We start from the raw sequence: 15,107 nt of genomic DNA, 5'->3' as shown, positions 1-15,107 counted from the left end.
ACGACTATTATTTATAACAATCAAACACATTTTATTATCAAAACACATTACATGATTAAAAGACATAATTAAATAACACATTACATGATTAAAACACGAAATACATAATAATGTTTCGATTACTCGTCATCATCTTTGATTGACATTTTTCCTAAGCCACGGTAAGCGCTTTCGTTGAGCCACCACTTGTCGTGTTTCGGGCATTTGACTTCCCACGTTGTTTTGTCTTCTCCGTAGTTTTCGTGGTATGATTTGGCCCAAGTGTATTGGTCACCCAATGTGTGACCGGCCTAAAAAACATCATCAATCACCATCTTAACCCTTTTGGCCTCGCTTGCAAAAAATATGAATATGTCTCTTCGTGTTTTGAGACCTTGCGGCCTGGTGCTTGTATTGCCTCAACATGTTGCTCGCATTATCGCCTAACCCATGACCTCAGAGAGCTCAGTTTGAAGAAGGGTGTCTTCTTTGATATCAGCCATGATTCCTGTTTTCATCTCATCTTCGGTCAGACGAGGTCGGTCGTCGGTGAATATTATTTTTTGATGATGAAGACGTCATTTGCTTAGAAAAAGTGAGTGGGTTTGTATAACAATGACAATTGGAATGTTGATGAAACTGAATTGTGCTCTGGGATGGTATATATAGAGTGACAATCCAAGTAGCCGTTCAGGACTGGAAGTGTAAGTATTTTTGAATTTTTGGCCGTTTGAGAGACTGAAAGTGTAAATATTTTGATTTTTTGAATGTTGGAGGAGCATCATTTACTTTACCTATAAATACTGGCCTCTTTTATCAAACATTTCTGATCAACTCACAAACTTTTATACATCTTAAATGGCTTCTTCATCTTCTTCAAATGTTCAAAACTGAAAACGACCAATGGTTGTCGATCAAGTGAATGATAGTATCATGGCTAATATTCTCGACCACCAATTGTTCAGAGAGGAACTTGTTGCGGTTATGCAAAAGCTAAGTGCGAAGAAGAAATGGTGTGCAGAAGAAATCAGATACATACAACAGGGTATTGTACTGACCTTGAGTGTCAATACTTTACTTATTTGCAAGGAAAGTTCGACAAGATTCAAGTTACTCTGGAACAACTTGATTGTGCGGTTACCACCTTGGAGCATTTCATCATAAATGTCAAAGCAGTTTATGAGATGAAGAAATACGTTTTATGTTGTAATGTTTTTTTTAAAATTATATTGTGTAATGTGTTATGCGTGTTTTCTTTATTTGAAATATTGTAATGTATTTTTTAATGTGTGTTTATTTTTTAAATAAATCGTTGGTTGTTTTTAGTTTTAATGAAGTGTTTTTAATTTATGTATGTTTTAATTTGTTATAATTTTGACGGGTTAAAAGTGTAAAGTTTGGATAAATTGGTAAAATTAAATAATTGATGGGTCCAAGACTAGTTCTTGAGAGATGAGTGTATTTTGAGGGGATTAGTGCTTGGAGTGTTTTTTGCTAATATGACATTAACAGGGACTAGTCCTTGAGGGATGAGTCTAATCCATTGGGTAGCCTCTTATAGAGATGTTATTTTTTTTATGTTATAGGCGGGAACTATTCCCCTCATATGAATCTATGGTAACGTTAACCCACAAAAATTATTAACTTTCTAAGAATATATATTATGCATAAAAAATGTGAAAGCTTAGCATAACTCATTTTCTTTATTTCTTTCCCGTAATTATAGATGCTCAATATATAATTAAGTGGCGATTCAGTAATGTTGAAAAGTTAAGGGGTTAGACGTGAAGTAATGCAAAAGTAGGGAGATAAAAAGTAGAAATAAAGAGAAGAATGTTGCTTAATAGTTTTAGTTAACCTCAATGGAGTCCACTTATTTCATACCATAGAACATAGAAGTCATGAACTACTTAAACAACTATTGTTGAGATATCTATTTATATTGAATTAGGCCTTAAACTGGTGTCATTTTTTCTCAATGATTATGGAATAAACTAAATGATTGGTTAACTTTGTATAATAGATATTGCAAAAATGTCAAAATGGATTATGATAGTCTTAAGATTAGAACACAAGATTAGGATGCAAATCTTTTCCTTTGCTTAATTATCACCTAACTAGCTAATTAAACCCGGGTTCAACCCGGGTTTTTGAAATTAAATCGGAACTGACCCAGACATTTTCCGTTCAGATCAATATTAGAAGAATATTAGAACAATATTAGAAGAAAAAAGTTGAAAAGTTCAAAATTTTTTGAAAAAAACCCGTAAAAGGTTTAATGTTAATGTTGATTACTATTTGTTTATCATTGTATATATGTTTTAAAAATTATTTTTATGAGGATAGAAAAATGGATGAAAATTTAAGATAGCTAAAGGAATTAAACATGTTTAAGGTAAAAAAAAAAGCAATAAGAAAATAAAAATACAAAGATTATGATGTCATATCTATTTAAATATTGTGTTAGCAAAATATGAAAGTTTGCCATGTTATTCTTTTTCTAAAAATAATTTTTTAAAACAATTTTGCTTTATTAATATAAGAGATTAAAAAATAAAGTAAATTAAATCAACTATGTCGAATGTCAACAAGTGTCTTTCTTAATGCGTTTTATTCAAAACTTCGGTCATATTGAAACATCGATGTACCTTTCCTATTCTCAAAAAGTAGCATACGAGATTACATTTACAAACCTTGAAAACACATAACGCAATATTATACATGTTAAGTTTTATGTCCGAGCCAAGCTTGAATGAAATGCCATACGAAAGACACTTATGTTGACATTGATCATAGTTGATTTAATCGTGGTATTAATTACATGATAAGCAAAGGACAAGTTTTTGTGCCTGCAAGAAATTGACTAACCAACAAGTTAATATTGTAGAAAATACACAAAGGACATGTATTTTATATAAATTTATCATAAATTAAGAATGTGTTGAGTAACTTATACTACTATCATTATTTTATGAGTAAATTTTTTATGTTCTACTAGGACCATATCTTAACTTGCAAATTTCTACCTGCATTATACCTATTTCTGACGACCGTCAATTTGGCTAAGGGTTATTTTGGTCTTTTCAAACTTATCTCTGATTTAAGGTATCAACTCAGCAACTTCGTATATACTTTAAATATCATCCGTGTAATTTATATTTGATTCAATTATACCTTTTAATTTTTTAAATATTGTTTTGAAGTACCATCATGTATGCCTTTTAATAAATAAATTTCACGATCTGATTAATTTAATATACCTTAGCTACAAACCACCATTGAAGATGCTTTAAACTCTAGTTTATTTTTATTATTATTATTATTATTTTTGTAATAGCAATACTTTAAAATCTAGAACACTGTAATCTGGGTTCATAATCATTTTTTTAAATTAACTTATAACGATATATTTAATAGCAGATTTGTACAAATATTAAATTTTAATAAATTATATAGAATTTTAAGTTTTAATAAATTTTTAGTATTTTAGATTTAATAAAATATTTAGAATATTATTTTTTTAATAGATTTAACAAAGAAAGATTGCAAAGTTAAAGCTAAATACTTTATAATAATATTTTATAAATGTTTAGAAAGGGTAAAAACTAAACTTAAAAAAGGATTATAAGACAATTATTAAATTTAATATTCTAAATAATTTATAAGATTTAGATTTAAAATTCTAAATAATATATTGTACGATGTGTTATAAAATATATATAGTGATAAACTAATGAAAATGATTATCAACTTAGATTATTGTATTTTGTCACATAAATTAAAATATTTAATAAGTATTTATTATATTTAATTTAATTAAGTTTTAAAGTGTTGCCACGAAAGAAAAGAAAAGTTGTATGTAAAAGAAAATATCTTTAATGGTGATTTATATTTAATTATGCAAATTATTAAGATTCTTTAGTTAAAACTTAGAATGTATAATTACACAAATAGTACCTAAAGTATACATGCACGGTACGTGGCTAGAATTAACAACAAATTAAATAAACAACCGTTAGAAATAGGTATGATTGCATGATCTATATCTTGTTGTCTATGGTTAGTGTAAGATTTCACCATCATTTAGTGAGGTTTTTCTGTTGTCGTCTTCTGACTAAATTTATTTTTTTTATAAAAAGATTAGTTTTTGGCGTAACAATATATCGTATTCAATTCAATTAGCTTTTCACATAATACCTCACACACATAGTCAGACTGAAGTTTGATCATGGTATTTCACCTTTAGAATTCACAACTTTTGGATTGTTTAATGAATGAACCGTTTTATTCTAGCTGATAAATAGAAAAGTAACTGCTCAATGCCGTTTTTCGCGAGTTTTGAGCCCCAATACCTCGACGGTGTATGGGGGGTTAAGATGTAGGCAGACCTTACCTCTACCTAAGTAGAGAGGCTGCTTCCAGTTTCTACCTAAATGATAGAAAATGCCCTCCAACCTTTGCATGGGATGAGGATCGAACCTATAACTTCTGTCTTCAAATACAAAAGTGTTTACCATTGATCCAACCATGCTGTTTTTTTAGCTGATAAATAGAGTTGGAGGCTATTTACAACTGCCAAAAGCACATATATAGTTGCATTGGTTGCACTTGTTTTTGCCTTTAATAATTTGGACAAAAGAAAAGTAACCAAAAGAATAAATAAAGCGAACACGGTGAGCTCACAAACTCGCATAATACATGCACACAGCACACCATTTCCATTATGGATAATTATTTCACAAACAATACTTAATGAATGAATTTCTAATAATGAAAATTGTTATATATTGTTTTGTATTTCCGTCAATTTACTTGCTACTAAATAAATATAACAAAACCATTGGCTTGTAAATAATTAGACACAATTATCAGTGAACTATATATGTATCACAAGTTTTTCACAATACACCATCAAATATGTTGTATTGTCTTGTACAATACAACCCTGCAAAACACATTTAGTGGTTTATTGTTAAAAACAGATAGTGTAAAGATTGATTCCCTTTAAATATGCACATTTAGCCGCATTCAGTTTGCATGTTGTTCTGTATTACTTCTCCGTCCCATTTTAGTTGTCATGTTGACTAATTTTGACCGTAAATAACTTTGTTTGTACTATATGTTAATTGATGAAACTTATATGGACGAAAAGTACATTAAAAACTCAATCCATTCATATATTTTATATCAAGTGTTACATGATAAAAACAAAGTTATTTACGGTCAAAGTTAGTCAACATGACAACTAAAATGAGACGGATGAAGTATTACACCCTTAACAAATAAATAACCATCTCAACACAAAGGAAAGTAGCCAAATATTAAAGTACCGATAGAGTAATAGCCTTTAATTTCTGACAACCCCTAACAATATTGTTAATTAAGTAATCCTACCGAAAAATGATAAATTCTCTTAAAAATCCTTCTAATACCCTAACTATTTGACAAGTGTCCTCCATTAATTCTCTCTTATAATCTCATCATTTGAATTTGACAAATGTCATAATCTTATAATTAGACGGTTTATTAGGTTATTAAGTTAGAAATGATTAATCATTTCCTAATCCTAAATACTTCGTACAAATGATTGATCTCTGAACTTATAACATAAAAACAAAAACTACTACCAAGTAGGTTAGACTTAGTAGGTTATTTGATTGTCTTCATTTGAATTTGAACAAAGGTGAAAGGTGTGGGTATTTATAATTATGTACCAAGTGCTTTAGCAAGATGTTAAAGCCGATTAATGCTTACAGAGGATAAAAATTTCAGAAGAGTCATACCTTCATCAATTTGGCCCAATTAAGAAATACTAACAGTATTTTAACCTAAGAATATGCTATCTGATTTATTTGATTATTGGCTAAGCTATAGTTTTATTATGTCTCTTTCTTTTGTGAAAAAGTAAGAAATACATGTGATATATATATATATATATATATGTATATAGGGAAAAGTGAGTATGAGGTTGTTATGCATCCAACTTGGGTGAAAAACCCTCACATACTAATTTTTTAATATTTTCAATAAATACTTAGGCCCCCTGTTTTTACCTTTTAAACAAAGATATGTAAGGAGTTTTTTCATTCAAATTGGGTACCTAACAGCCTCATATTTCTTTTCCCGTATATATAAGTAGGTTGATGAAAGAGCAAGTAAAGGAAGAGAGTGGGAGCGTGACGATAGTCGAATGGTCTCAAGGTTTACCTGTAAAATATATGTATATTATTATTATTATAGTAATGCTGGATACACTCTACACCACCCATAGCATAACTAACTCATTAAGCCTCCCTACTTCACACTTACTCCCTACTCCCCTCCCACCTCCTATCTATCTAACACCATAACATAATATTAGTATATGGTTACATGTGAACTAAATTGACAAATCATTTTTTGTCGCAGCCCTAATTGATATTAGATTTTCCTTTCCAAAATGTATTGGTTAAAATCAAAGGATAATAATTTGTGCGTTTTTATCTCCGATGGGTTATGCGATATTCAAATCGATCGTTGATTGGGTTAATTTTTTTTTTTTTGCTAATTAGTGCTCATGGGCACTAGTAATGGTGTAGTTAACTTAGGTCGAATTAAATATATTAAATATAATTTTTGATTATTTAGAGAATTTAGAGTTTTAGTAATCATCATAACTAGTTAACAAGTCCCTGATAAAATTTAAAATCTTAATTTATATAAGGAGTTTGCTAAATACAGCTCTTAAGGCTGTGTTTAAGGTGCATAAATTGTTTGTATGTTTACTATGAAAATCAAGGGGCGAACTTTTAATATGGTAGGTACAAATTTTTTTTATGCACGTTAAAGGGCTGTATTTAACATTTCCATTTATAAAATATTAATACTTAATTAAACGTATAAACAAAAGTCTGGGTTTATTTATTACTTCTAGACTTTATTTATTGACCTTGAGAGATTAAATAGAAGAAACTAATAATAATAATAATAATAATAATAATAATAATAATAATAATAATAATAATAATAATAGATCGACTAAGACTCTAGGAGTACTTTCTATTGAAATGAAGACGACATGGATTGAATGAGGGATATCATACCTTTAACGTGCATTCTCTTTTAAAGTGTTTCATTTGAATTCTCGTTATTAACTTAAATAAAACTTATGTAATTCACATTCTACTTCCATCCATGTGATTAATAGTTCTTAGTAATTAACAAATGAATAATTATAATCTCCAATTAAATTGTATTATCTTTAGTATAACTATTACATTATGTAATAATATTATTATTTTTTTTCTTTCATCGTACAAATGTAACTTTTTTTAGTGTGGTACGTAAATCTTTTATGTTAGTAAACTTCTTTTCACATATTATGATAATAAATTAAAGTATTAGCTACACTAATTTTTACAATACCGGCTATATAACTTTTGTTGAATAAAGTAGTTCAAAATTAAGGTCACGCCATCTTTGTGAAAAAAAATTATACAGCGTATATATTTAGATAGTCCAAAAGATAAGTACATACAAATTCACCAATTAAGTTTACTAACTTATTGAACATAACACTTGCACTGACTTTGTTTGTTACGCTATTTCATACGATGATGTAATGTGATAATATATAATAACTATAGTTCAATTATTTTATAGCAATATATAAATTGTAAGACTGACTATGTTACTACTGTTACGCTATTAGATAGTTACTTTTAATAACAACTAAAATATTTGTTAAACTTGATTCATCGGTTTAGATAAAATTAGAGATTGTCAATTTTCAGAAATGTAATTTTCAAAATTAAAAGTACGAAGTAGAGAGGGAAAAAAAAAAAAAAAAAAGAGGTGGGGAGATTGGATGAACAGCACGCGAGGAACATTTAACGCGCGTGAACAACACGCGTACGGAACTTGATGAAAAGCACACTTATTTAACAAGGGAAAACCGCAAGAAAGATTGTTGGCAACAAACTACTTGAAGGAACAAAATTTACACTTTATACCCTTCATTTTTTGCTAAATTGCATTTTCAGTATTTAACCCATTCACTATGTATATATATTGAACCAAAATCCCTCACTCTTTTCTCCAATACTAGTAACCCACTCTCTCTCTCTCTTTCTTTCTTTCTCTCTCACTCCAAACCAATTTCACACTTTAGCCATGGAAATGGAGTTCATGCCAGAATTCACTGATCGTGATCGTCGACTGCAAATCGTTAGAGGGAAACGTACTAAACGGCCTAGGCCTTGTTCGCCGGTTGTGAGTGAGTGTGTGTCATCATCTGAGATATCAACCGAAGAAGATGAAGACATGGCCAATTGTTTGATCATGTTAGCTCAAAGTGTTTGTAGTTTTGTGAAAGATGATCAAGTGGAAACCCCAAATAATAAATTAGCCGACCAAATTATTCGTCAGAAAACCGACAAGTTGAGTAGTAAGAGTAAATCAGAAATGACAACCAAAATTGCTACTACTAGTTCATCATCAAGTGGTGGAATAATTACAAAAGCAGCCGGTTTGTATGTTTACGAATGTAAAACATGTAACCGAACTTTTCCTTCATTCCAAGCTTTGGGTGGTCATAGAGCAAGCCATAAGAAGCCGAAACTTAACGTGGAAGAGAAGAAATCTATTTCCGTTAATAAAGTTGTTACCGAAGATGAAGACGAAGAAATTAGCAAAGCGAGTTTGATCATCAACAATAATAACAACGTAGAGAAAGAGAAATCTCTTTCACCACCTCCAGATTTCATCCGGGCAGGTGGAAGCGTTATTGTTAATAATAATATTAACAATAAAGCAAAAGTTCATGAATGTTCAATTTGCGGATCAGAATTCTCATCGGGCCAAGCTCTAGGCGGGCACATGAGAAAACATCGCCCAATTCTACCTTCAATAAACCGAACTATGATTAATGAAGAAATGATTATCAGTGCTGATGAAGATCATGATCATGTTACCGAAAAGTCTTCTTCTGGAGGTGGTAGTGGAAATAATATGTTATCTTTGGATCTTAATTTTCCTCCGCCCGAATTGGTTGACGATCATGTAATCCAATCAAAGTCGTTTCAATTTACGCCGAATTCTTCATCTACTTCACAACAACAACGATTGATCTTCTCTTCTCCGGCTTTAGTGGATTGCCATTACTGAAAGCCAAAGAAAAAAAAAAAAAGTCTAATGCTAATTACATGGAGAGAATTAATGTGAAATATTACATTTTTAATTGTTTTTTATTATTTCTCATTGACTATTAATTAATCAATACTGATTCTTCTATCTATCTTCTTATTTAACTACACCTGCCTTTAACATCACCTTAATTTGATAATTTATTATTGTAACATCATCTTCACAAATTTGGTTATATATATACACAAATACAACTTTGATTTGGGTTTAATGATATTTAGTGTTGCAATTTCCTGATTTGTAATTGTATGATGATTATTGGTATATGTTGTATATATACTTAGAAGATATATAATAACATGTTGTGAATGTTTTACTTGTATAATTGAATTTAGATATAGGTTATGGAAATAGTAGCTAAGTGAAGCAAATTAATTGTCACACTTGTGATCAATTAAGAATTAAGTAGTGTGATTGAAATTTATAAAACTACTTTATAATTAAATTGAGTTAGATTGAAGTAGTGTGAAGTGGTAAGTGAGTGTGGAATACTTTGAGTAAGTGGTTAGTGTTGAACAGTTGAAATGATGCATTTCATGGGTTGCCTTTCATTCACGAAAAGTGAGTGTGAGTAATACATGGGCATCTACTTTTTTTTTTTTCCCTCATTTTTTTTTTCCTTTTTATTTCATGTATAAAAAAAGAAAAAATTCATATCATATTCTTTTACCATTCTATCCTTGGTATTTATATTTAGAAGAAAGAAACATGATATACATAAAAACATGTATGAAAGTTATATGTATACATATACATATAAAGTAGTAGTCCATCAATTTCCTTCTTTATTTTAGTCATCTTTTAGGTCCGATCCCTTTTATCTTCTGTAAAACACACGTCATGTTAAATTGCTAATCATATACATATAAAATAGACAAAACAAATTGAAAAATATGTGATCATTGAGAAATAGAGAGAGATATAGAAGGCATGACACGAGAATTGAATGATCATCACTAGGTTTGGCAATACCAATTTGAGAACTGAAAGTTGTGGTTAACTTTGATTTGTTGTGTTTTAATTAGTTAATTAGTTTGTCACACTATTGAAAAAATATGTAGTACGCAAATGTGTTGGAGCATGTTGTATTAACGTGTTTGCAACTGAAAAAAAAAATGTAACATTGATAGAAGAAGGTATAATTTGAGTGTGGAATAATAATATAATTAAAAGGAAAGAAACACATGGTTTGTGTCACTCTAACACACACATGGAGTGAGTGAGTGGTGAAGCAGTCTGTATCAATAAATGGTTGGAAAACAAAGATGAGTTGGCTAACTGCATGCCTTTCCCATTTCCATCCAACTCCATCCATGTATTAATTAATAATAATTATACATATAATATTCTAATTAACTTTATCTAATACCGATAGGAGTATTAATTATTTAAATTAACAATCAAAAGTAGATGATTAATGATCAGACGAATGTATATTTTTACAAAAGCTCTTAAGTTAAGGAAAGAGTCTGGAAACAGTCACAAACATCTTCCGGCTAAATTGCATACATATGAACCAAACAAGTAAGATATATATGAGAAAACGTGAATCTTAATTGTATGCTTCGTATTATAGACTTGAATTATGAGTTACTACTAAATCTTATGATCATGATATGTTTTAAGAAATTCAGTAACTTTGAGCTAAGAGGTTAGAGGTACATGTACAAAACGTGTTTGGATGGTTGCTCGGGTGCATGTATAAATTAAAATGTGATTTTTAGTATAAGCATAATAGAATATATGGTGTAGGTGCATGGTACACTTAAATACCAATTAACAAAACGTGAATTGTTTGATTAAATGGTAAGTGTAATTATAGAAAGGGTAAGGAAGGTTGGAGGTTGTTTGTAGATAGCTGTACCTAATTAATAACAAAACTAAATAAAAATTAGGCGTTAAGATTGATTATTATAATTAAGATAGTCCACATGATATGGTGGGCGGTAGCTATGACAGCTGCTCTTATGATCTCTCACCACTTATGTAACTACAATATTTCTTCTCTATATACTCCCACAAAATACATAAATTCAGTAAAAAAAAAGAGTTACTATTAATTAAATTATGTAACTATTTGATCTTTTCTTTGGAAAAGAAAAAACAATTTTATTTTAAAATAACATATTTCTTTTCTAAGTTGAAAACAATTCTACTATATTTTTAGTAAGTTGATTAAGGCTTATCAATATGGTAATTTGATTAAGGCTTATCAATCATTTCCTTTTTTTTTTTTTTTTTTTAACTTATTAATATTATTCTATTTTTTATAAAACTCATACAAGGAGTTAATATTGAAATTTGGGGTAATATCTTGAAATTATGTAAGATTTTGCTAATAACTACGGTTAATAACATACATTAAAAGTAAATAACTTATATGAAAATATACAACTTATTATGGACGCTATAAACAACATAAAATTTCATTACTCTCTCCGTCTCATATTAACTGTCATAATTTGACATTTTTAGTCTTTTCTTTTAATTTTGACTGTAAATATTTTTGTTTGTGTTATATAACACTTGATATAACTTATATCAATTGATTGAGTTTTAAATGTACTTACCATTGATATAACTTTCATCAACTAATATCTAACACAAACAAAGATATTAACACTCAAAATCGGAAGACAAAGACTTGACTAGTCAAAATAATACAATTAAAATGAGACGGAGGGAGTACATTCTCCGGTATATAAAGATACAAATGTTTATAAAAGTGTATGTGTTTTAAAAGGTGTGACTCATAAAAGGTGTGTTGTCTTAATCAGATTTGCGTTATCATCAATTTAAGCTCTTTGATGACTAATAAGAGACCTGTATCACCCAAAACCATATATAAAAATTAAATATATGTGAGCATTCTTAAATATGCTTACAATATGACTCAAACTTGAAATTATTGGTGTTTAAAATTGAAAAACAAACCTTTTTAGAACTAAATCATTTTAATGATGCTATGTATATAAATTTATCCACATTACCATATAAGGACTATATAACCTTGTTGGAAAATTAGAAAAATAAGAGATGCGAAATGATCATTATACCCTTAATGAATTAATTTACATCATCAGTCATCTTCTAATACATCTTCGCTATCACTACCCTTTTAAAAATTATCTTTACATCACCGCCGTCGCAACCACTACCACTACATTGTGCGGGTACCAAATGACACGTATATAAAAGTTGATATCATCATTACCGAATTAAAAGAGAAATATTTGTGGTTTCCACGAAGATTTCTGATAATTTGTATGTCAAACATTTAACAACACACTCTCAATACCGACCCATTCTCATAATCCCAAAGAAACACCTTCTATCTCGTTTAATATTCGTTTCAACGACATTAAATATATAACTTTTTTTTATAGCTAAATATTACACTATATATTATTATATATTTCTAATTAATAGTGTTAAGGTAATACAAGTAAATTGTAGCGTATGTTCATTTTTTTTTTTATCAAATATCTATATATGTATAGTTAGTATTTGTTTCATAAGTTCAAGTATAATAAAAACTCTATTTTTTTAAAAAATAATACAACTTTTTTAAATAAAATTAGATTAAAAAGAAAATAACCACTGATGGATGTTCTGCAAGCTCAAAGAGTAGGTTAAGCATGGATGGTGCTAAAAAGTGATAGTTAAGTACACGTTTTGACGAATGGGTTAAGCATGGAACATTGCGTGACTTTCCATGTTCCCCAAATTCCTTGAATACTTTAAAATATGATATCCTCTAAAATCTTACGAGTATTATTGTTATTTATCAAAAAGATAATGATAAAACAAACTAATTGGTGTGTTTAAAGATATGCTTAATAGTAAGATGATGACATGTGGAAAAATCAGGGGGCAAGATTAGGAAAGATAATTAGTGGAATCCACATGTCAAATTCTTAAGGTTTTAGGTTGATTTTTAGGCATATGAGTTAGGTTAATTAATCATTTTTCTTATCAAAATATAAGTAAATATATTATCTTATTTTAAAAGGCCCATTAAAAATAAATATAACTTGATGAAACGTTCTTTCTTTAACTATAGTAGTTTTATAAGCTCATATTCAGTTGAATTATTATTTAGTTATTAAACTCTTTACATAAAGAGAAGTCATGTAGAAATACTACTAACTACGCTTATACGAAACACGAGTAGTATGCATTAATTGTTGGGGTGACTATTGGAATATGGTTGTGATTTCGGTTCTTAACTGTTATGCTAATTATGATACAACTATTCTTCTGATATTGAATTCGTTAATCATATGATATACTGTTGATATTTTCAGGTGTATATATATTTTCATCTCTTTTTTTTAATTTTTATTTATTAGGTCTAAATTAAAATACTGTGAAATCATGTCTATCATCATTTCTATATGAACTTATGAAGTAACTGAATTATTTTTGTATTTATTTTATTTTTCATACAAGAAAGTCATAAATCAAGTGTGCGTATGTATGTAAAAAAGCATATATACTCCTGTTATTATTGAGCCAAGAACGGTCTGTGAAAAAAGTCGGTCAAAGGGCCTATCCATAAGTTTTGTAGAGAATTTTAACTTCATATATTGTGATTAAACACATTCATCCTCTTTTAGAAAGTTTATATTTTGAAAAGAATCTACTTAAAAACAGTTTAACTAAAATGAAATATATCGAAGTACTTTATATAGATTTATTTGGATTATCCATTATTTTATAATTAATCTATTTATAGTCGATAGTAGTGGCGGTCTACTTTGCAAATGGGCAAACTTTGATATTTTGTTTATTTGTAATTCTATAGATTGTATTGCTTCCGATCATATCTTTATATATATATATATATATATATCACTACCGGACTTAAATCCACAATCTCTGCCAGCACACATCAAATACATTCTCAATATTCTTGTTATCTTTTATCGTTTGTTATCGATATATCAATGATAAGGCTTATTTTTTTGATAATTTATGTTCAGAAGATATGAAGTACTATTTATGTATAATACAATAAATCAAATATTCAAATAGTTCGTTGTATAAACAAACTGATTTTCTGCATTCGAGTATCTTCTGCATTTGATTTACAATCATCTCTTAGGAGTGATTTAACAAGAAGAAAGTAAAGCAATTAAATAGTCAATTTCTAACATGTTAAAAATCAACCTAAGTTGTTAAATACTAGTATATCATCAAAGCTAACAAACAAGAAGATATTAATTATTAAGGATAGTATTTAAAATTCAAATTGTCACTTTTAAGTAATACGAATGTGTGCGGGAAATCATGGCAATACCAGTTGTATTTCATAATAGTGTATCAACTACTATACACATAAATGACCAATTGGAAAGAAATCAATTATTCATCTAAGATCTATACAAACAGTGGTAACAGCGTCAAATGTGATGGAGGCAGTTTTTGAGTCCCTCAAGTTGCAAATTCATTTTTTAAAGGATTACGCTTAACTGAGTTTATATTTGACAACAGAATATCATTTTACTTCTTTTTAGTGGTCTTCCATATAGATGTGAGATTGTGAGGACTGAGTAGGGTTGGTATTACAAACCAGAAGAAAAGTTATGTTGGTGCAAAGAGGGTTCAAAAAGTATTGTTTACTCTTATAGTATAAGGAGCTTGCCATAATCAAAATGTCTACTTTAAAGAAAACAGCCTGATTTAAGTAATGACTGGTTTTGTTGATATCATAGTGGTAAGGCGTCATGTTTCCTCAAAAAAGGTATCAGATAGATCCAAAACCCTGGTAAACATTTTGGGGGTGGTCAAGGAAATGGCCGGATACAGACAGGGGGATGCTTCTGTTAGGCCGTGTACATCTGAATCAAAAAGACTCATCATACCCGGGTAACCAAACAGTGAAAACCTCCTCTGTTTTGTTTGATATCCATATATATAATAGACAGATATAGATATGAATA

At 29.1% G+C, this 15,107-nt stretch overlaps 1 protein-coding gene across 1 annotated transcript; it reads left to right on the top strand.

Moving 5' to 3' along the window:
* Positions 1-8,076: 8,076 nt before the first annotated feature.
* LOC122585657 (zinc finger protein ZAT5-like) lies at positions 8,077-9,249 on the top strand. Its single transcript, XM_043757785.1, has one exon. The coding sequence runs from the start codon at positions 8,131-8,133 to the stop codon at positions 9,121-9,123; it is 993 nt and encodes a 330-aa protein (XP_043613720.1). The 5' UTR covers positions 8,077-8,130; the 3' UTR covers positions 9,124-9,249.
* The last annotated feature ends 5,858 nt before the right edge of the window (positions 9,250-15,107 follow it).

The sequence above is a fragment of the Erigeron canadensis genome, chromosome 1 (assembly GCF_010389155.1).
Source record: "Erigeron canadensis isolate Cc75 chromosome 1, C_canadensis_v1, whole genome shotgun sequence".
Classification (NCBI taxonomy): domain Eukaryota; kingdom Viridiplantae; phylum Streptophyta; class Magnoliopsida; order Asterales; family Asteraceae; genus Erigeron; species Erigeron canadensis.
This window is presented reverse-complemented; position numbering and strand designations above follow the sequence as displayed.

Excerpts from the sequence above, each read along its gene's own strand:
- LOC122585657 (XM_043757785.1), top strand. The coding sequence starts at position 8,131 with ATGGAAATGGAGTTCATGCCAGAATTCACTGATCGTGATCGTCGACTG.